This window comes from Poecilia formosa, unplaced genomic scaffold, assembly GCF_000485575.1.
Source record: "Poecilia formosa unplaced genomic scaffold, Poecilia_formosa-5.1.2 Scaffold0, whole genome shotgun sequence".
Lineage (NCBI taxonomy): Eukaryota > Metazoa > Chordata > Actinopteri > Cyprinodontiformes > Poeciliidae > Poecilia > Poecilia formosa.
Genome location: NW_006799939.1, coordinates 7,254,459 through 7,278,433, shown reverse-complemented (window position 1 = coordinate 7,278,433; position 23,975 = coordinate 7,254,459). Strand labels below are relative to the sequence as shown.

The following is a 23,975-nucleotide window of genomic DNA, read 5'->3' as shown; positions in this document are numbered from 1 at the left end:
AGCAGGGGTGTTCAAACTTATTATTTTTAAGAGCTGAAACTACAAACAAAATTGTCAATTTCTTTTCCCTGATCAACAATAAACTAAGCAGGTGATATTTTAATAAAGCAAAGCAATTCACAATGTGAGGAGCATTGCTGAGCCACACCCTGAAATGCAGTTTTCCATGTTCGCCTCATCAAAAGAAAAGTGTCCAGTTAGCAAATTCGTTTGGACAAAATATACAAAAAATAAGCCGTTTCTCAGCACAACAAGAGGATTTGAGTTACACCTGCTGTATTTGCTTAAATGTACATTATTGTCTGCTTTACAGTAAAAGTCAATGGATTATTGTGGTCAGATTTACTATGAAATTAAGGAAAATACAAAAAGTCTGGTTATGAAAAGGATGAATATTTTGTGTGCTTAAATTTTTTTCTCTTATTATTTTGCCCTAATAAAATAATTATCTCTATCAACCACCTTTACTTTTCAGAATTGGGGCCATAGAAATTCAGTCCAGGGGCCACAAATGGCCCCCGGGCTGCACTTTGGACACCCTTGAGTTATAGGATCATTTGAAGTTTTTTTTAAAGCCTCTCAGTCTTCTTCTTCTTCTTCTTCTTCTTTTTTCTTTTTAGAGAAAAACGACATTCAAGGAAACCAAACTAAAGCAGAACATGGAAAGCTGACAAACCACTAAATGCACTCAACAATGGAAAAGTCTTCATACTGATCAAATTACAATTACAAAACGGAGGCGAGAGGAGTGTTTAGGTGCAGCCAAACTAAAACTGACTCATAGCCTCTACATTAATAGAAGAATAGCAGATAATTCATTTTTAAAAAGTCAAACCGTTTTTGAGGCTGTGGATAAGAGCTGCAGGGTGGGATTGTAAAACAGGTGAATACACAGAGGGAAAGCACCGTGTTGTAAATCTGTTTCCCCAGAGCGCGCGTGTGTCTGCTGTTTAAGTTTATATTGGCTCTGGGTGCTAGAATCCATATAAGGCAGCAGACACACGCGCTCTGCAGGGAATAGAAACGGGAAGTCAAAGCACAGGGAGGCATTTTTAAAGAGGACAGAAGAACAGGGCGCTCCACAGAGCAGCGTTACCTGAGTTATATGAATACGAGCCTTTGTCTGTGAAAGCAGAAGCAGTTGATGTGCAGCAGAAAGTAAAGCAAGACATATTGTCTGACATCAGCTGAATCTCTGTCTCTTTTTATTTATTTATTTTTGTAAATGTACAAGAATGTGTCCAAACTAGATATTCAACATGGAAAAGAGCATTTAGTGGGAAGACGTTGGTAGCGATTCTTACTCTGCAGCCGCCGTGTTGGGCTCTCTCCGTGGAGCTGCCTGCGTTGTGCGTTTGGGGAGGAACGTGGGAGTGGCATGGACGACACGTCGTGTGTTTGTAGCTTGTACCAGTGAGGCTCGTCGTCTAACAGAGCGGTCTCCAACTCGATGAGAATCTGCCACCAGAAATCGCAATAGTCAGGCAACAAGGCAAGTGCAGAAAAATGTGATTTCTTGTAACCGGGCTGACAGAGCAGTCGTGGTCTTGAAGCTAAAACCAGCGGAGGATCTGTGGTAAGACCTAAAACATAATGATGCTATTTAAAAGAGAAGAAAAAAGAGAAAAGGGAATAAAGTAGGAGAAAAAAGTGAATAAAATAGAAAAAGAAAGAAAGAAGAGAAAAGGGAAACAAAAATAAAAAGAGAAAAGAAAGAAGATGAAAAAAAGGATGAGAACAAAAACTTTTTTTCAGGTTGTTGAAAACTGTTACAGATCATCCAAACTTTTCTGTTTCAGACAAAGAAATAAAGAAGTTACATGTTTTCCTCATGGCTCCAAAAGGAAGTTGAGGAGAGAAAATAAGATTTTTAGACTTACAGAGAAAGTCAAGTTACATGACCACGGCCTTTTCGGCCACAGTACTTCTAACAAACAGCTTCTTTCTTCAGACTGATTAAGAGAAACACTTACAATGTTAGCAGGTAACTGTAGGATCGCAAAGGAAGCAGATTTCTGGGCTAACCACCTAATTTCAAAACCAATATATCATCAAACTTTGCTTGACATCTAAATTACAATCTTTCCAGGCTCCATAATTAAATATATTGACACAAAAAAAACAACAAAAAACAAAAACAAAAAAAACCAAAAAAAAAAAAAACCCAGCTGTTAGTGGTTAAGATAACACTCTTACATTATTTTTGACTCATTATGTCTCTTTTGTGTTAGATCTGGAGTTATGAGAAGTTACTATGGTTAGCTAATGTTGATTAGTATAAGCCAGGGGTTGCCAAACTTTTTCATGACAATGGGACGACCCAGAGGTTTGATTCCCTTACCTCTCCCAGGAATTCGCTCTCCTCTTCCCTGACCCGGGCTTGGTCCCACAACGTGATCTCCAGCATGCGCTCCCGGAACTCCCGCCGGTGGACCGGCGAATACATAAAGGTCTGATTCCACTTGGGCTCTAAGGATTTCTTTACTGTTTTTGTTCTCCTCTTGCTTTTATCACTGGAGGAACAATAATTCAGACTGTTTTTATTTAGAACCTCAATAGGGAAGAGCCGCGGACACAACAGTTAAACAATACCACACAGCACCACAGCATGCTCAGTGAGAAGACGCTTGTTTACTGCACTAACGCTTCACTAATAACCACTTCTCAAATGATCCAGAGAAACACACACAACCAAATGCAAATCTAAGCTTCACAACCAACACTGCAGTTTGAAACGTACACACAGAGGTGAGTAAAGGACCCAAAAATTGTACTAAAACAGGAAGAGTTGCACTAATGCAACATATTTTTACTCAAGTTAAAGTAAAAAGTAGCCGTCCAAGAAATTACTCTAGTAAGAGTGAAAAAACGTAGTTGGTAAAAACAGCAACATCAATCATTTAATATTTAAAAACTACATAATAATCAGAGGAACCATAATTTAAAGCTATGTATTAATTTTGGTATTTCAAAGACCAAAATGAAAATAATTTATATAAATAACATAATTTAAAAAATGAAATCAGGCAACAACAACAACAAAAACAACAAAAAACATTTTTCTAAATAAATTTCTGCCAATATATAATTTATGAAGCTTTAACAAAAGCTGCAGTCGTGTCTCTGGTGAGGTTAAAATGTGCTTGTTATTTATCCAGTCAAGTTACTCACAGTATGTAAAGTAAGTGGACTTTACATAACCCCCCCCCCTCTAAGCCCTTCCCAATAAAGTTACAAAAGCAAATGTAACTGGTTAAATGTACCTATACCCAACTCTGCATGCACATATTTGTCCAGCTTTTAATGGTGGCAACATGAAAACACAAGCTAGTGACGTCACATCAACAGTTCCAAAACATTCAAAAGCAAATCCAATAAAATCTACAAAGTTAAAATATATCTATGCAGACAGTTTGTTGACAAATTGATCCAGACTTATATAACAGATTGGAAGTATCACCAAGCTATTTTAGTCTTACCTTCTATCAGGCAGGAAGTAGATTTTGACGTAAGGGTTCCTGGGCCGGCCGTCTTCCCTGGGTGGCAAGTCTTTGGCACCCAGAATGGTTACAATTAGCTGATGACCCACTTTGTCATACCAGAGTTTGACCTGTAGGGGCAGAGCCAACACGCCATGCTGAGACCTTACCAGGGGCCCACACGGAAAAAAATTTAAAATAAAAATAGAAACATAAGGAATAATGCAAGAGAAGATGACTTCATCAAGCCAGAGCAGAAGTTAGTATAGAACAATTTATGTCTAGCTTCACTGAGTGCAACACCCGTTTTGTTTTTAAATCAGTGATTGGTTTCGGTCCAGGATCTTCTCCTGTGTCTACCTGACGGGGCAAACATGTTTAAAGGACGTCCAGTCATGCATTAAGCAGGACATTTATCATGACATCAAATCTCTTTGAATCGTCTTTGTAGATTCATTTTGAAATTGGATTTTGCTTAATTTGACAAAGAAATTCGCTAAATAAACTGAATGTGCTTTTTCTGGGCTATGACATATGGTGTTGGTCACCTTAAGAAAAGTGACTAAAAGCGCTGAAAGACTGCTGCAACGGCTGGTGAACCAATGTAAACAGTTCACGTCGGTTTTGGAGATTTTTATTGCTGCAAAGCTAAGGAGCAATTTCAACAATAACTATGTAACACATTTGATGAACTCTGATTCAAACTCTAATTTACTTCTGTTAGTGACGTCTTACTTTTCCTTAACATAGAAATGACTCCCAGACCAGTGGTTCTGTTTCTGTTTTGCTTATCTGTCAACTTAAACCTCCGGTCAGCTGTGGCAGATGGCTGCTGACGCAGCCGAATTCTGGTTCTGCTGGAGGTTTCTTCCTGCTAACCCTCCTACGGACTTAAGAGACGGGCCCTTTTAGGCCCCACAAGTAGTTTTTTTCTGTGTACAGTCTGGCGGGGTCGCACTGACCGCGCCTGAGCTTTTACCAGAATTTTTCTTTGTGTTGTTTCGGTAACTGACGGTCTGACAGGGCAACCGTCCCCTGAGTTTTCTTTAACAGAAAACTTCTTAAACCAATTTCAGTAATGACCTTCACTTAACTGCATTGTTTGACAACTAGAATCAAGTAAATTAACTTTTCTTTGAAAAGTGCCTTGAGATGATGTGTTGTAAATCAGTGCAACATAAACTTGAATTGAATTAGATTATCAAACCTGATACAAAGCAGAGATCCTTTAGACACATTCTGTGTTTTGTGAAGCCTTTTCTCTGACCAAATACACTGATAAAAAATTTTTTTTTAAATCTGAAACTTTGTCTTGTTCTCTCGCATCATCTCATCTCATACAGGGAATGTACCGTAAAAACCCGTGATATAATTGAATACTAGTAGCCATAATGTTATTCTAACTAAAATGAACTAAAATGTTAAAGATGTCATGGTCTGAAATATTCCTTTACAAGGTTTTTTTGTATCACTGATTAGGTTGTCTCAGAGTGGTTTTAGAAAACCCCTCAGTGATTTATAAGAAGAAATCAATCATGCTGATCAAGTTAAAGGAGAAGTATGGACTCCGGTGAAAGACACTTAAAAGATGGAAGAGTTCACAAGAAGCCTTCAGAACAGCAGATGAAATGAGAAACAAGGCTTCAAAACATTTGTCCATACTTCATTTAAAATATGATCATGGAAAAGGAGTCCACTGCTTACAAATACCAGCTTTCATGCAGCAATGCGAGAGGAGCACTAAAAGATGTCAGTGAGCTTCACTTAAGCAAAAAATAAATAAATAAAAATATCATCATTATCTCCATTTAAAAGAAAAAATAGAGAAAAAATATATGCAGCAATTACTCTAAAATATTTAAAGAAAGTCCACAAACTATTGCTATTGCGTCTTCCCAGTCGGCCATGTTTGTTTACGCTGAACTCAAGTTTGGTCTCCAGAGGTTTTGCGAGATTTTCATCTGACATCTGAATATTGGTGAGCGGAACTGGTTTGTGTGTGGCCACGACCAAAACCTGCTAAGCATAAGATTTATAATCTACGTGTGTGGTCTCTCGGGTTTTGAATGTCGGCAAACATTTTAAAGTCTTGCTGTGCAAAACAGGCAGAAGTGCTATCAGACTGTGCTAACCAGAACACTCTTCAGTGTGGATGCTTTTACTGCAGCATGAAGACTCAAAGTTAACCTTTTCATCAGGTGTTAACAAAAGAGGTCACAGGAAGAGGAGAAAAAAAAAGGCTTTTTTACTTTCCCCCTTTTGCCATTTGGCACTTTTGAGAAGAAAAGTAGCGGTTTGGCACAGGTCGCTGGTTTAAATCTGCTTTGTGGACAGACCTGGTCACATTGACCTGGAGATGACCTTCACTTGATAACAGGAACACAAAATGTCCTGTTTTATTCTTCTAAGAATAAAATGTCTTGATGTCGGTTTGTTGTACAATATGATTTGGGGGACTGAGAAAAGTCCAACAAAATCTCCAATGTAAGGTACGAATCCAGATTTCTTTGGGAATAAAACAGAGACTGATATCTCCAATTATACGATTTATATAATATAAGATTTTAAATACAGCTTAACTCTAAATAATTTGCCTTTGAAATACATTTGTAAAATCATATTTGAAAGAGAATACTTTCTCACATACCACTGTTCTTATATAAAGAAGAAAAAAATGGAAACAACCTCATTGATTGCCAAACATAAAACTAAGCATCCAGCTTGGGGCTGATCACTGAAAACAATTTTGGAAAAAAAAGAAGAAAAAAAAAGCACTGAGAGAGAATCTTTCAAAAGCTGCTCAATTTAGTTTAGCATGCATTACAGTACAAGGGAATAATGACGTGAATGGGTTAAAATGAGAAACAACTAAGAAGAATCGATTATAACCATGATACCAACACATCAAACTGAAGAAAAATCACACAATGCACTCTTTTGAGAGGGAAATTTGATGCTACGATTTCCCCCAAGAATGCATTTCCCAAAAATATGGGGGGAGGAAAGCCAGTCGACAGTAAGTGAGCAAAAACCAAAGAGACAGTGTGTGCCCTTTATACAGGGCCCATTACCTGGACCCTAGGGGCAAAAGGCGTTGTTCTTCTACTAAGGCTTTGGCTCTGGATAAGCAAAATTCAACAGCAAAAGAAACAAAAAAAGAAAAAGAATATGCAATAAAACCAAAAAAATCTCACATTGCACTCAAAAACAACAACCAGAGTTTGTAGGTTCCACCAAACATCTGTGGCCATGGGTTTAATCTACAGAGAAAAAATACTTCACCAAGACGTGTTTCGGTGGTGTTACTATTTCTACACCAGCTTCCCTTGAGGATTGATTTGTTCTTAACTTTAATGCAACCTTTTGCCTATTTTACCCCAGGAGGGTTCTTATACCAGACAATGGAAAACACACTTTGCAACCTGATCTAGAGTCCTGTCCTGGATGGGCTGAAGGCCAGCCGAACAGACTGACTGGTGAAAGTAGAGAACAGTCGACGCACCAATCATCTCAAATCAGACTTTAGTCATAGTTTTACGGAGGATATAACTGTAAAGGTAAACACAAACTTAAATGTAGTTTATTGGGATTTTAGGTGAAGGGGGGAAAAAAGTAGCTCAAAGTGAAGCAGAAAGAAGACGAAGAATCATTCTAAAGTTTTCACTTTTAAAAAATCTGAAAGATGTGTTATACGCCTCAATTGTTGGCAGGACAACTGCTACTCCTTCACTCCACAAATTTACAATATGAGGGTCTGGCAAGAAGAAAGCCATTATTGAAATAAAGCCTTAAGAAGTGATATTTGTTGAAAAAAATAAACGGAACACATGCCACACATGGTGACAACTACAGTAATCAACTTATTTACACTTGTCTCATTCACTCACTCACTATTTATTATACATCTCTTGTTACAGTGTTAAAGCACAAAATATATCATTGTTGTTGTTTGTTCAATAGTTAGCCTGATCACAAAGCAGACAAGTTAAATTATTATTTTTCAGATGCTGATTTTTGATTCACTGCCTTTCATTTTAGTTTCAATCTAATATTTTGGCATTTGTAGCTTCCTAGCTTAAGTTTAGCCTACACTGGTTTGTGTCATTGTTAACAATTTACATGGCAGAAAGCAGCCAAAGAAGCACCAGTGGGATTTGTAGCACAGTTTGAGCACCATGAGTTTAGATCAAAGTCACTTCATGTGTTGAAATGGCCTAATTTCCAGACACACATCTAATTAAGAATCTATGGCATGACTTAAAGATGATTTTCACAGATTAATGGGCTAATTTTCATAGTATCTAGAAGTGCACAGCTATGAGAGACACAACCCAAAAGACTTGTGCCTGCATGTAATCGCAGGGGGAAATGGTTCCGTAAAATATTGGGTGCTGAATGAATATGCACTAGTTTGTGTTGATCTTTGACATAAAATCCCAATAAAATCCCACTGCATTGAAGCTTGTAAGTGCAACATGACAAAATGTGGACAATTATATAGGCTATGAATACTTCCATAAGGCACTGCACATGCTAATGTTGTATTCCACATTTACAAAAAAACTCTAACTACAGACAAATTGTCAGTCTTTCTGCTTTGGTGTGTATGAAAAGTTGTGACTTACTGAGAGTTGTCCTGACAGGTACTGGGGGGCGTCCCGCAGCATACTGGGACTCATGGGGGATGTGACAGAGATTGAGGGACGATCCATCTTTTGAGACTCAAAAGAGCTTGAACCTGGCAGACGATGATAAAACAGTTAAAACAAAAAAAGTGCTGAAGTTAAATTTATGTTGTGCTTTTATTAGCAGTCAACTATAAAACTGGATAGAGGGGAAACAGAGTAAGGAGTAGTGCGGCTTTGACATTAGATTGTTTTACACCAGTTGTACCTTGAAGGCCATGGACTGCCACTGAAAACTGTGTGAGAATGTGTAGGTACAGTGGATTTTAAACGAACTCTGCATGTCTTCTCCATTCAAAATTATAGCCAGGGACAATCCCAATCAGTTGTAAACACTCTCGCATGCATTTCAGAACATAAACGCTGAAAAACATTTTAACTTTACTGGCTAAAATCTCGGGGGGAAAAAAGGCTTTGATGGGAACCTTGTTCCTCTCTCCATCTCTGGAAGTCGGTGGTTTCTTATATTTGAATGCAAACACTGCAAAACACTGCAAGGTGGCTGGGTTTAAACGGTGTGCTTGCAAATGAAAATACAGAACAACGTATAGGTAATTTAATTCTGACCAAAAATATGACCAATAGGGTATTTAACCAGTGGGAAAAAACTCCACATTTAGAACAGGGTCCATGCAAAAAGTCCTATTTCTGCAGCAGGACTGGTTTATGTGTATATTTTGTCCATGACTGCCCAAGAGAACTATCTGAGTTCTGAAAAGGTTCTTTTCTGATCTTAATCTTTACAGACTGTTTAATAATGCATATGGGCATGTTAATACTTGCTATATATTACGAGAATACTTACTTGATTCCAGTTGTGCATGTGTGCTGTCGGGTATCCTTGGAATATCTCTGGAAAACAGATATGAACAAGAAGTGAAAAGAGCAGTCCGATACGGAAAAGAACTGAGTGGATCAATTTAAGCTAATGCTGAATACACTGTATCACATTAATCTTCATTCTGCCAACAGCATCCTCAGCAGGTAAAAGGAGGTTAGATTAGGAACTGACAAAACAAAGTGCCAGTTTTTAAATAATTTTTGTTCAAAAACATTACTGACAAAAAGACCAGAAACTCTGGTAAATTTAATACAGAGCTGGGAATGGCAAAACCAGGAGGTACAGGGGAAATATGCTGATAAAGCAATGTGGCACTGGCCCTATAGGAGCTAATTTGTAAGATAACATGCTTTGCACCCAAATATTTGCTTTTAGAGTATCTATTTAACACATATCAAAATGGAGAAATCACAGGCAGAGGTGGAGCCCCATAACCTCCCTAACTCACCCTTCGACATAAAATTTGTCAAGTACAACCCTTTATGTCAGGGCTCTTCAACACCAACCTCGAGAGCCCGTGTCTTGCTTTTTAGATGTGTGCCTGCTTCACCACATCTGAATCAAATAAGGAGGCCGTTAGCAGGACTCTGGAGGATTTTACTGCACTGAGGAGGTGATTTTCAGCGCAGAATCACCTCCTCACACATCTAAAAGTTACAGGACACTGGCCTTCAAGGCCTGGATCTGAGGACCCCTGCTCTATCTGAGAGCAACAATATCGAGGAAAAAGTCAATAAAAGTCACTGATGTGAGTGATGCTATAATGTGTTGTCCAAGATTATGAGACAATTAACTTTGAATTTGTGATTTGTGGACTACATAGTAGCACTGATGCCTTGCATTAAGAAGGTCACATCTAAAGGTTTAAATCCTGATGAGACTCTGGTTTCCTCCTGCACACTGTTAGGATAAATGGTCTGTAATTGCCCTTCAGTATGAATGTGCTGTTTGTCCTGTGTGTCTTTCTGTGTTGCCCTGTGCTGACCTGACAAGTGTTTACCGTGCCTCGGCCTCAGTGACTGCTGGAGATGGGCACTGGCCTCCCAGTGGCCGTACAGGGATACTTGAGTAAAGACAATGAATGGAAACCAGATACTGGCAGAGGGTTGACTATGGGTCTTACAAATTTCACTGCTTTAAGTCATTATTCTGCAGTTGATCTATATCAGATCATGATTTGAAAGTCCTGGTATTTCAAAGAGTCTGTTACGTCACGCCCTCTCTAACAAGGTTTTCTCAGGGCCTCAGAAGAGATAAGGGCCAACGTACCAGCTTAGGGTCCTGCCATCCTTACCATCCTATCTGGTGAGCTGGTCTGTGGGTGGACATGGAAGACGGATAAACACCAGAGTCCAGAGAAGTCCCTGCGAGTCCCCCAACATGTCCCCTAAAGCCATAGGTCACCCGATAGGGGCCCACCACTCTGAGACACAACCCAAGCACCTGCACAAACAACGCCATACTAAGAGATGCAGACTCCATTGTCCCCTCCACCCTCTCCCTAAGATGCCACCACTGACTCCAGACCATCCCACACCTCCAGTACCCACCAATTTTGTTCAATAACCAGGCCTTTAGCTTCCCTGTTCCCAGCACGAATACTTCTGGGATCCAGCTCCCAAATCACCACCCCCTCTTCTTCTACCCACACCAACACAGTCCCAACAAAGGTCAGGTAGCTCTCAGAGGCCTCCAAAGACACCAGGGGGGAGTCCCCACAGAGCAACCAGCTACCTGGCCAGGAACAGCAAAGCGAGTCCACTAGCAGATAGCCTTTTACTAGTTCCAGACTAGCTGTCATCCATCATTGATCCGTTGTCTTTACCTGCTTGTCCTTGCAGGGTTGGGGGGAGGCTGGTGCTTATCTTCAGGGGTCATTGGGAAAGAAGGTAGGCATATCCTAGATAGGTCCCCTGTCCATCACAGGGCAACTCAGAGACACACGGGACAAACCACCATACACACGCACACACTCATAAGGGAAATTTAGAGATACCAATTAACTGAACTGTTCTGTTTGTTAACTGAGGGAGGAAGGACAGTCCCAGTTCATTTTGGATGGATGCTAGCAGCGGGTGTGAGTCAGAGGTCTAATTTTCCGTGCTCACCCTATGGGCCGTGAGACCACCAGCTCCACCTGAGGCTCAGGCTTGGATTCTAATATGATATTGTAAACTTCTTTAAATGTGGCTCCCTGTAAAATCCGTCCGTTCCACTCCAGAACCTGGTCACCTGCAGAAACACCAAACGAGATCATTTATTTGCTGATAGATGTGGAACATAAACAACAGACAGGGTGTGCTTTTGATACCTGGTCTGAGGTGTCCAACTGTGTCTGCTAGACTTCCTTTCCTCACTTTAGTGATAAAAGCACAAAGTCTGCCAGATTCTGTCATCTTGCCTCCAACTACCTGTGAAAGTAGAAATTACCACTGGATTAGCACAAAACATATTTGTGAACTAAACTTGGGTTGTACTAGGGTGTGCAGAGTATCTTTTAAGGGTGCACTGAAAAACTGACACAGATTTCCTTAATGTTGGGAGAGCAATGATTGGCCGATACTTATCCACCAACCTCTTCAAAGGTCTAAAAATCGACCACTGTCCTCTTTTGCTCTGCCATGAGAGAGGTTTGACTGACAGACCCACCCAGCACGTCATGTCTGCACGTTTTCAATTAACAATAGTCACCCTGCTGTTACCAGCTCAGTGACTTTCTTGTTATTTTTAGCAACATTTTAGACCAAAAAAAAATAAAAAGTCAGTATCGGCCAAAATTGAAATCGGCAGGTCAGGCTTTTGTAAAGATTCAGCCAGAAAACTCCAGTCGGTCCACTCCTAGTACTTACATTTACTTTCTGCTTAATGTCATGTCAGTAGGAGCAGCCTAAGAGATCTGAAACTAAAATAAAAGTGTTTCCTGGAGAAAGTCATTGGTAAATGTGAACCTGTAACTTCTAAAAACCATCCCTGGCTCTACTTCAGTCCCCGGGGATGCTTTTTACCACAGCTCTGTGGCTCTGAAACAGCCGTGGGCTACGTCTGCACAGTACAGTACTGACCTGCTGTACACCGCTGCACTCAGCTTACACCGGCAGCGTACAAATAATAAAAAAAATAAATAAAAAAAATCCCTTTTAATGGCAGCTGAATGCCAACATACAAAGAAGCTTAGAGAAGTCGGCTAAATGAAATGACTTTATGTAACAGGCAGGAGCTCGAATGGAAGGCCAGCAGAGGAGATGAGAGAAAGATGGTCAGCGAGGGTGAGGCTGGCAGCCTGACGGATGGCTGGCTGGATTGTCGAGCTGGTTGGCTGCAGCTGCTGAGCGGACAGAAACGCACAGAAGCACTGAGCAGACACAAACATGCCATTTCAGGAGGTTCATTCAATCAGTAATGATTTTTCCCCATCTTGCTGCTCTAGGTTATCTCTCCTCATGGCAGGCTTTATGCAACAGTGCTAAGTGACTGTAACATCTACAACTGCAGAAATAAAACAAAGAAGGGGGGACAAAAAAAGAAATAAAGAAAAAAAAACAAAAGCACTCAGCTTGGGCAATGACGTGGTTACGTTGAAATAAAACAAAAAAAAGTAGAAAACTCAAAATAAAACGAAAATCATAAAAAAAAACTAAACATAATTAAAAGGCACACAAGTATAGAGAGTTAGCTTGCATGTTTATATGAGCCTATTATAGGAGGATACAACATTTTTATGTTGTATGATTTATGAACACATGATTTTCCCTGCGTGCTCCATATCAAGAACATAATCACGACTATAAGGAGTAAAAACTTTTCTAAGTATTAATACCTAACTATGCAGCAATGTAAGCAAACAACATTCAGGGCTAAAATTAACCAAACATAAAAATAAACAAGATAATTATTGACTTTAGAACCAAAGACTTATCATATGTAAAATTTAAAAGTGAAAATGTTTGCTTTTAAGTAAAATTAAGTACATTTTTAAATAAATCAGACTGATGCTGTAGCTGGTCATTTGAAAACTTTTACATTTTGCACAATTTTAGCAATAAAAACAGACTTATCGATAAAAATCTTAATTCGTGATCATAATAATTATAAATTTCAAAAGAATAGAATTTAATAAAATGTGGAGCACATTGAGTCTATTAGTGAACTTCACTACATAACATTGAGTTCGTTAAGTAAAATGCTTAGAGCAGATGAGTAAAGCTACATAAAATGCAATTCCCAGTTCATCAGTTCATATTTCAAATCTCACTAAACATGTAACAATTTACAAAAACAAAATCCTCATTAGCTACCTGCTGAACTTGAGCTTGATTTTGACCATCTAACACACTGGCATGGGAAATAAAGATAAATAAACCAATTGTGAATAAACACAAAATCACAGGACAAAAGTGATCTTAATGTCTCTTATAGCTTAAACCCACTTTTTATAGTAACTATCGATCAATATTTAAGTGCCAACATATTAAATGTCTGTCATTATATATAGAATTTGACCATTATTTGACATGGCATCTAATGTATTTGTTGATAAAAGAGTTTATTATATGTTGCATAAACATCCAGCAATAATCAGACAATTTACTGTGAATCAAATGGGGATGCAGATGCAGTAAACAGAGTTCCAGTGCTGTGAAAAAGTGTTTGTCCCCTTAAAAAGTCTGTTTTTGTTTCTTTTTTCATATTTGAGTGTTTTAAATTATCCAACAAGTTTAAACTGTAGACATAAATAAAGAGGAAAACAAGCAATCCTAATCAACATAGCACAGCCACGAGCAATGGCCTTATTACTATCTGACTTATTTATAAAATAATAATAATGATCACTTCCATAGAACTGATTTGGCAACAGGATATTGCCTGTTTTAAAGAAATGCCAACACAGATGACAAAGTCATTGAAAGTTTTCAATCTGGAAAAGGTTCCAAAATCATTCCTAAAACTTTTGGACTCAACTGAAACACAGTGAAGATCTAGAAATGTAGGAAACATTAAACAGTGGTAAACCACCCCATAAAGTAAATAGCTCTATGGGAATATCATATCATATAGGGAAACTGTGGAAGAGTTACAAGTCAAGGCTTCCCATGACAAAGAACTCGAGGGCCCATCTCACAGTTGCCAAGAAAAACAAAAACATTTTGATAATGCTCAACACATTTAGGAACAATTTCTGGTGACTGCCAAGAAATTAGTAGGACTTTTTGAAAAATGAGCATCTTGTGACATTAGTCCTAATACTAATACAGCATTTTAAAAAACGAACATGATACCAACAGCCAAACACGTTGGTGGTAGTATGATGCTCTGGAGCTCCTCTGCTACTTCTGGTTTCTTGAGATAATTGGTGGATCTTTGAATTCTGCTTTCTGGCAAAAGGTGCTAAAGGAGAACGCTTGGCAATGAGTTTGGGACCTTAAGCTTAAACCCATTCGGGTTTGGAAGCAGGACAATGATCTTAAACACACCAGCAAGTGGAACTCTGAATGGGCAAAAAGGATTTGGAACAACCCTCCAAAAATCTGGACTTAAATCTGACTGAGATGCGTCAGAAGGAATACTGCTTGATAAATCCTAAAATGTGGCTGAATAAAACTCTGACTTCCACAGTGATGTAAAACACTGCATAGTACACAAATGCCTTAAGGCAGTTTTTGACATAGGGCCAGCTTGGTTGGGGTAGGTTTTTGCCTTAATAATAAAAGTATTTTGTATTTACTGAGGTTCACAGAAGAGACACCTACAAGGAGGCAAATACTTTTCCACATCACTGTATGAGAAACTCACTTTCAGACCAAGTAGAGCTCCTGAGTCTCGAGGCACACTTCCATCTTTCATGCGCTTGTTGAGCAAAATACGGCCAATGAGGCGATCTCCGTCTTTGGATGGCTGCCATGTCACCGGGTGCTACAAAGTCAGAGCAACAATACACCTTTTGTTTAACAACTCACTCATTTGAAAGGGGTCAAACCAGAGCAAAGCAGACAACTGTCTCTGGTGAAAAGGGGGCATGAAGGAAACACAGTCAGAGTTGACTTTGGGGGGAAGAAAGTTCACACAAACTCTGACGATTTATGAGGGATGCTTTCTTGTCTGAAAAATGCGTACATCGGTTGTTTAATTCTGACTTAACCGATAAATGTAAACCGTACATTTGGGGAAGAAATGGACATTTTTACAGTCAGAATTCAGCTGGTGTGGTTACTAACTTTCAGAGCTTGTGTGAACCTGCTAGTGTGAGGTTGGAGTGAGCTTCATGCAGCATCCCATGCAGAGTAAAGCAAGCAGCCCTAACACTCCCCCTCAAACCAGCACTTTAAACAGCAGCAGGAAGAGCGGAGCGGCGCTCCGACGCTTCGCTGCACACAAACAGACAACCACCGAGTTGAGCGGTGAGAGGAGAAGCAGACGGCACAAGGGGGGGATGAAAGGCAACCCATGATACAGGTTCAAATGAAGCAGACCACTGGGTGCCGGATTAAAAATAATAATAATAATTTAAAAAAATTTTAAAAAAGGATGCAACACCAATGATTCAAAATAACGCCATGAGACACAGATAAAGTGAAATCACACAACCGAAAGAAATAAAAAAACAGAAAAAGAAAACGGGGGTAAGGGAAGGGAAAAAAGAAAAACAAATGTTTAAATTTTTGGTGCAAAACAAATTCAACCTTCCCATTTTTGTGTATGCTTGGGGTTTTGCTATTGAAGTGAGTGAAGGGGAGTTTGGAGAGGGGGGGGGGGGGCAGGTTTCTGTCTGGACTGGGTGGCGTGGGGTAGGAAAGTAGAGTGAGGAGGAGAGGCCTGAGTAGAAGGTGATCCTACTGAGCTAAACAGGACTGCTGCAGAGCAAGAAACACAATGTACGAAAGGAGAACGAGCATGCAACTAGGAGAGACCCACATTTCTGTGTGCCATGACAAACAAAGAGGTTGTGCGTCAGTGCTATTGCTGAACAGCTACTGTGACATGTGTGTCTTCTGTTAGGAGAGCAAAACAGCAAGTACAAGTAGCAAGCAAAGAGAGAGAGATTCCAAAACGTGTGTGTGTCTGTGTTTTTTTGTTTTGTTTTGTTTTTTTTTTGTTTTTTTAGCAAGAAATGTGATCGGATAAAAAGAAATAACCAAGTTGTAAGGAAAATTAACTTTGACAAATAAAAACTCTGAAAGTAAACATCTCATCCGACTGAACGTGGTGAGAGAAAGTAAACAAATACTGAATGGGTAAATCATAAACAAGAAGAAGAAGAATCACAAAATGCAGGCTATATTTTCTCAGTACCTTCTCACTATGGCTATGCTCCTCGTTTAGGGTAGTGCTACTGCACGTATCAACTCCCGAGTCTTTAACCTGTGGTTCACACCATGCCAAGTCCTCTTCAAATGAGTGTCCCCCAAAGCGCACCATTTTCTTTTGCCTCTCAGATAAGGTGTGTGTCGGCTCGGATATAAATGCCTGCCCAATAGTTTTTCTTTTTCCCCTTTGACTCTCCCCTACAGGCGTGGGATAAAAAACAGAAAGAAAACAGAAAAAACAACATGCAAAGGTGTAAATAAAACAAAGGAAAACATGAAATGACAAAGGACTTGGGGAGATCGGGGGGGTAGGGTGCTGGGAGGGACGGGGCTGGAGAGAATGGGACAGTAAAGACAGAGACAGAATCAGAGAGAGAGACAGAGAGAGAGAGAGATGGGATTAGAGGACAGGACGTGGGGGTGGGAGGGACAGGAGGGGAAGAGGGTCAGGGCAGGGCTCCACATGTCTCACCAAAGACATTGGGGAGGCCTCGCTGCTATGCCATGACGCATGGTCCCACCAATGGCCATCCATATCTCCTGTAATGTGAGGGGGTAGGGGGGGTTTGGAGGGCGGGAGGTGGAGGGGGAGGAGGGGGGCAGTGGGACGCGAATACACGAGAGAGGACAGCAAGAGGGACAAGTGAGGACACCACAAACCAGACATACACAAGCACATGTATTACATCTACATCACTTTGACGAGACGTCCACATATTCACTTCAAACACACACATACACACACCCACACACACGCCTACATACTTTCACACACTGCCCCGAACTCAGACGGTGAGCATGTGTAACTGTTAAGCTTCCTGTGGAGAAATGACGATCCACTCAGGTATTAATGTGATGGATGATTAATGATTCCACAAGTATTAATATTAAACTGGGATCCAAGTTTTTACTCCAAATACATGAAGACAATTCATTAGAAAACCTCACTTTAAGAGTGGACAACAGCAAATTATGTAGAGATGTTGCGATATACTTGACATTTTCAAACTTCTACTGTTTAAAAATGTCACTTTTGTGAATATTATGTTTGATTATTCAGGTACATCTTCTGTTCTTTACATCGAGATATTGCTGTAAAAGAAAAAATATATATTTATATTTTTAGGATTCAGGCCAGTTGTTGATGTTGCACGTCTATGTCAGGAGCTATTGTATGTTTCCATTGACAACACAGTCGTGCGAATTGACATTTTGAAAATAAACTTGTTAATGGAACAAAGCCAGTTTTGAAAACACTTGTTTTTAAAAGTCTTGGCGTTACGATTACGTGGTTTTTTTGGTCGTATTGAAATTGGTTTATTTCACACAAAAAAACAGCAAAAGAAACTTTTTTTTCACATCACATGAGTCACATAATCAACCTGCTGTTGCCACTGACGCAAACCACAAAGAAGAAAATGGTAGGAAGTAGTTAGAGGATCGTTGTGTGGCATTTCTTTTAATGACTTGTCGCGTAAACAAGCATATTTATTAATTTAATTTCATATTTAAAAGAAACACCGCAATTGCAAAATTGTGTGGGGGCGGGGTTTGTGATTAGCAGAAAACCTACAAAGATTTGCACACTTTTGTAATGAAAACACAGCTACTGAGAGCCGACTGTAGAACTGCGGAGGGAGCCTAGAGGGAGCACGTACAATTCGTATCGCACCTAGAAATGCACTTTACCTAAACACTATGGATGTCACACGTGCTAGGATGTGTGGCCCTTTAAATGACAACTGAGAGTGGAGATGACCAAAAATGTCTTGTAGCTGCATAACAACAGAAGAGTGTGTGTGGTCTACTGTACACTCCGTTCCGCGGGCCAGATTCAGGACAGAAAGCATTTGCTACCTTCCAGTTTGACTCTATTGTGTTTATGTCTTTTAGGCGAGCATTATAAAGTCTGGTTGTAGTTGGTACTACTTTCATATTTTTCCATCCTCCACATTGACCAGCGCTCGCTCTCTCTCTCTCTCTCTCTCTCTCTCTCCCCCCACCCCATGCCACTCTCTCAGCATCCAGCATTTACACACTCCCTTCCCAGAAGCTTTATTAACAGTGGCACACCACAGTGGGGCATCGATCCCCACCGAGGCACAGTGTGGTTTTTCAGAGAGCAGGAAACTCATCAAAGCCATAAATTATGCGCATCAGCACTGTGTGCCCGGCCCTGCCTCTTCGCCCCGGCTCCAAGCCCCCCACCCTCCTTCAAAGTGCTGATTCAGGTCGAAGGCAGAGCACGGGCGGTGGCGGAGTTCACCAACTCCAGGCTCTCCATCACTCTGACAGCTCAATAAAAACCAGTGTAAACTATTAATTGGATCATTAATTATTGATGCTGTTTTTACTACAATTCGAAGTGTGAGAGCAGAAAAGAAAAATTAAATAGAGGCAGGGATGAAACAATGTGTATGTTTAAAACATCGTCACGATACTAAGAAGGAGATATGACGTCCCGGTAAAACTCTAAGACTAAACGGCCGTTTTTAATACATAAAAGCAGCAAAATTACCTTTTGAGGTGAAATGTCCAAATTAATAAGACTTTCTTTGTGGGATTTTGCGCCATGTTGACAAACTACAAACCAACGGACTTACAGGGGGGGCAAACACGGAGGGCAAAAGCCGTTAATGGCAGTGTAATTTAGGTTGTTGTTACACAGTGTCCGCCTGTCTGCTGCAGTTAGCTGGCTATTCTCTCCTTTTCTGTGTGTTCGGCACTATTATGAGACTGCATGTCAGAGGAATCAATAAAGGGGAAAAGGAGAGAGGACCATCGCGTTAAATCAGTCTCCAGTGCTCAGAGACGGCAGTCAGACCTGGAACAGCAGACACATCCTTCCTCCTCCAGCCTCATCCTCCTCTCAGACCGAACCGTTCTCGTTTCCTCGTCCGTCCTTAAAGACCCCCAGAAGAGCGCTGCAGACCTGAGAGCGGGGCGTACATCCTGCTTAGCGCTGCTCTGTGTCTTCAGCAGCTTACTGCCGTTTCACGTCATTTTAAGAGATTCATGTGCACTTATTACATGAAGCAAAAGGTTATTTTTTGTGTCAAATCAAAACTCATAGGCTACATCATATCAGGAAAATATTAGAGATTCACCAATCCAATACCAATCAATATCGGTCCTGATATTGAAAAAAATTATATATCAGGTATCAATGACAATGTTCCCGATCCATAAGGGCAGATGGCTAACTATGTTTTGTGCTCTGAGCGACTTCATGTACTGGATTATGTCTGATATTTCATATGTGCCTGCAGCTGAAGATGCTGCTCTGGCAGCATCGGTCAGAGCTGTGGACAATGTTGCACTTGATCATTAGCTTCTGTGGCCGCCTCTTTAAAAACAGGGAAGCAGAAACTCTGTGCTCTGGATCGTGCAGGAGTGTAGAAACACAATGTCAAGAAGGACAGAAATGATCACAGACTTCAGACAGTTTTAAATAAATTATGAAGAGAGTGAGAAAGATTACTCACAGGTGGAAAAACATTTCATACGACTCCTAATTGTTTTTCCAAAAGTGGACATCCCAGCAAATTATCCCAAGATCAAACTGTGAAATTAGTAAAGAAAAGCTATGTTGCACATTCTGCAACCCGACACTTAAAGACAGCAAAACCAGCATGAGGAGAAACAAGGATGGGTTTATTTTGTACCTTCACCTGAAGACAATCTGGCATCACAACTTAGGTTTGTGAAGCTGCATCAGAATGAACCACAGGACCAAAGTATTCTAGAGTCAAACCAAAGGCTTGACTCTAGAATGCATGCATGCATTACTGTTGTCAGCAATACATGCTGACAACAGTAAAACCTGCAAACTCCATATGACCAGATAAAAGCTGTCAAGCACAAGGGACCAAAATTTCAAAAACTAAACTTAACTTAAAATTGTTACAAAGTTGTAGTCATAAAAATAGACAAGATCTAATGTGTATCGGATGTAAATACTGGCAATTTAAGTAGAACCAGCATTACCAACATCACTAATGCATTTTGCTGCAGCACACAATACCACTGGGCTTGTAGGAATAAGTCTTACTACAACAGGAAACAAACCTAAAAGATGGACCATCAAACTCCACCAGCCGGGTTCATCAGCACCCGGCTGGAACCTGTTAGGCATCGATTTGCACAAGCTGAAGCACAAAGAGCAACAAAAACATTCCAGAAATTTGAAATCATTGAAGACTCCTTGAAAACTAAACAAGGAGTCTTGAAATCACTGCGTCTGGTAAACATTGTTACACATACACGAGTGGGTTCCAGTGCTTCCTGTGTGATTACAAGCTCAGGATTGAGTAGGCTGTTGAAATATTTCACTGATTATATATATATACATACACTGCTCAAAAAAATAAAGGGAACACTCAAATAACACATCCTAGATCTGAATGAATGAAATATTCTCATTGAATATTTTGTTCTGTACAAAGTTGAATGTGCTGACAACAAAATCACACAAAAATCACCAATGGAAATCAAATTTATTAACCAATGGAGGCCTGGATTTGGAGCCACACACAAAATTAAAGTGAAATGTTCCCTTTATTTTTTTGAGCAGTATATTATTATTATTTTAACAATGTCATCAATATTGGACCTTTAGTGTCTAATAACCAAGGAATTCCTGAAAAAAAAAATAAAACAAATTCAACAACTGTGTGGCAAAAATCACATTTTGGTGCTCGTTTCTTTTTCGTTCAGAGGTATGACACCTTTCAGACAGTTCCAGATTTAGCATTTTTAAGTAGTTTTGCTTTGATTGTGATCCACAAACAAACACGTTTTCAGATTTCATGTTTTGACTCTGCTGCATATCAGCAAAGCAAAGCAATAATCAGAACATGGATTTCTGACATAAGCTCCGATGAGAACAGCATACTCTACGGCTAGTCTGGGAAGTTCAACAGCTGAGCTCTGCTTCTCCTCTTCCTTCCATAAAGGCTGGCCTGTGGAAGACGCAGACACAGACAGAAACACAGAAGCCGTGACCCTTTCAAGACCCTATTTTGGCTACCTGTAAACATGGAAACTCCCACATTAATAATGTATTACCAGTGCTGAGATGCTTCTCTTACCACAACGGACAAAACCTGAAGCCGGCCAAATGAATTCATCGGCCTTGATTTCTTATTATATATCGAAGAACTGAGCTTCCAATTTATTTTTATTTTATTTCTTTATGTTTATAGTGTTATCTAACATATGAACATATACCATAATCATTTTACTACATCGCTATTTATGTAGCAGCAACTACTTCTGTCTTTTATTTTTGGGGGTTGCTGCTTTTAGGCTAAAGAGTATCTTCATAGGGAAGTTTGATGTTTTTTTCCAGGCATATCATGCCATTTATAGCACAATCAAGTAACTATGTGAACTTCTCTTGTTATAAAAAAAATATTACTTAAAAAAAATTTACTTTGTAATTTAACGCCTTGAAATTGGGCCTCGGTCTCTTTAAAAACTCCTGCTCTTTCTGAAACTCTGTCTTCAGAATGTCATCACAGCATGGCTCCTCTATTAACCCTTTAACAGTGGGTTAATAGAGTGAAACTGAAAAGTAGCTTGTATAATGAGCTCAGCACCAGGTGTTTGCTAATTACTGCTGGCTAGTCTGTAGGAGCAGAGTTAGGGAATCGCAGGCGGAGCTCTGCTGTGTGAGGCGAAAGTTCAGACACTTGGCAATGTCAGAGGAGTAGCTCCGAATTGAAGGTGGGGCCAGGTCCACCCAGGCGTTTTGCGCAGCTCAGTGGTTGCCATGGGAGACTAAATAATTTCTCAGACATGAAAGAATCAAGGCAACACTCCAGGTGTGCTTTTGAGGAGGGAACAATATTTTAACATGACGTGAAGCTCAAAAACATCAATTTAACATACAAGAAACTGCCTTTAATTACAGATTTAACATCAATTTGAAATGATGAAACTACAAACAAACAATTTCTATGTTGACTCTGCAAGATGGCATTTAATCTTGTTGGAATGAGAGTTTCTATCTCAGTGCAGGCAGGTAAAGAACCATACCAATACAGTACAGTAAGCACAGGTGGTAATGAGAAATAATCATTACAAATGGGTTCCAAATAACCTGACTACTAATCACTGAAATAAAGAGCTTATTAGAAAAATACTAGAAGCACATGCAGAGGAAACTATTAGTCAAAATGTGACCATTAAGTCCAGAGCAGCTCTCTCCTATTTATCCTTTAATCTGAACAGCTTTCTTCCTGTTTTGATTGAATGGTACACCGTTTGCCACCTCGTAGTAGCTTGCTTCACAAAGATTCATAGCACTGCACCAAGACAAAAAGCTCAGGTCGGTAGGATACAGACACACCCTCTGTTCATTTGTTATCCTGAAACATTTCTAGGCATCAGTGAAGGATAAAATTATTTAAAGAAATTGAGAGCGTCCCTTTGTTTACCACGCATCCACTGTGGCTGCTTCCTGCCACACTCATCATTAGAACAAAGAGTTCTGTTCAAAAGTTTTCACACCCCCAGTTCTGCACTGTCTCATGTTACAAACACAAACTTCAATTTATATTAATTTAATCTACCAGAACAACACAGAGTAGAGCACAATTGTGACGTGTACAGAAAATAATACTTTTTTAATTTATTTATTTATTTATTTATTTATTTTTTTTTTTTTCAAAATAAAAACCTGGAACGCAAGGTGTGTATTCGTATGTGTATTAAACCTGCAGGTCATTTTGAACATTTCACTGCCAGTTTAAGAATTTACCATTTTTCTGTGTAAAGCAGGTCAGGGCTAGTCAGAACGGACGAGCACCTCTAAAGAAAAACACTTCTACAGCATATGTCAACTAATAATTATTTTTAGTAGTCCATTATTCTCACAGTTAATCAGTAAATCTGGTGAAAAATTGGCACATTCTGCAGATAACTCACTTAACCGCTTAAGCCTTTTTTTTTATATACAATATTAGAAATACATTAAAAATGCAAATAAAGAAATAAATAAACTCCTTTTTTAATAGAAAATAAACATTTTATTGGCTAGAATGCAGTAATGGCATTCCTCTTTAGGAATCATTTGTAGCAAAAGAGCAGCCACTTAAGGTGAGTCTGTTGTATTATTGTTTGGATTAACAGATGAATAAATGGATAGTAAAAGGTGCTTGATGACATATTTGATTTTACAGAATTTGAATCAGGTGGTGCTAAAACTATGCCACTAAGAGTATTTTTAATATCTTAAATGCAAAATATACAAATTTCTAGTACAGTTTTGGCCTAATTATAACTCTGAATGTATTTTTTGTCAAGAAACGGTCTTTATTTCTAGACTCTTAACGATTAATGAATTAACAAATTAATTGATGATTATTTTCATAAACAATTCATCACAATTAATATGATTAATCGTTTCAGCCCTGTTTTGTTTGTTTGTTCATGGTGATATGGAATTAAAGTTACATATTGATTGTGATACCTGACACTCTTTTTAGTCACATTTAGGTCAGACCATTTTATTTTGGCCTCAGCTGACCAGTGCAGCTTCTATCTCTATATAGTCTATAGTTTTTAAACTTTTCCACATTGTTCTCTATATCCTGTCTGCTGTGTTACTTTGTCTTCATAATGCTGTCCATGCACACATGCTCTCCAAGACCAACTAAAGCTGCTG

At 39.4% G+C, this 23,975-nt stretch overlaps 1 protein-coding gene across 33 annotated transcripts in view; it reads right to left on the bottom strand.

Annotated features, from left to right (window-relative positions):
* The window catches only part of rims2a (regulating synaptic membrane exocytosis 2a), a 169,805-nt gene that overhangs the window by 61,167 nt on the left and 84,663 nt on the right, over positions 1–23,975 (bottom strand). For 16 of the 33 annotated variants that reach the window (XM_016661050.1, XM_016661135.1, XM_016661167.1 and 13 more), the window contains 10 exons: positions 16,293–16,504; positions 14,796–14,915; positions 11,317–11,416; positions 11,114–11,237; positions 8,970–9,016; positions 8,105–8,217; positions 6,551–6,598; positions 3,480–3,610; positions 2,342–2,534; positions 1,305–1,458 (listed from right to left, as the gene is read on the bottom strand). In XM_016661050.1, the coding sequence (XP_016516536.1) occupies positions 1,305–1,458; positions 2,342–2,534; positions 3,480–3,610; positions 6,551–6,598; positions 8,105–8,217; positions 8,970–9,016; positions 11,114–11,237; positions 11,317–11,416; positions 14,796–14,915; positions 16,293–16,504 (1,242 nt within the window). Of the gene's footprint in view, positions 1–1,096; positions 1,188–1,304; positions 1,459–2,341; positions 2,535–3,479; positions 3,611–6,550; positions 6,599–8,104; positions 8,218–8,969; positions 9,017–11,113; positions 11,238–11,316; positions 11,417–14,795; positions 14,916–16,292; positions 16,505–16,778; positions 16,847–23,975 lie in introns of those variants that run through there. The other 17 variants (XM_016662034.1, XM_016662061.1, XM_016662004.1 and 14 more) reach the window with 8 other exon arrangements.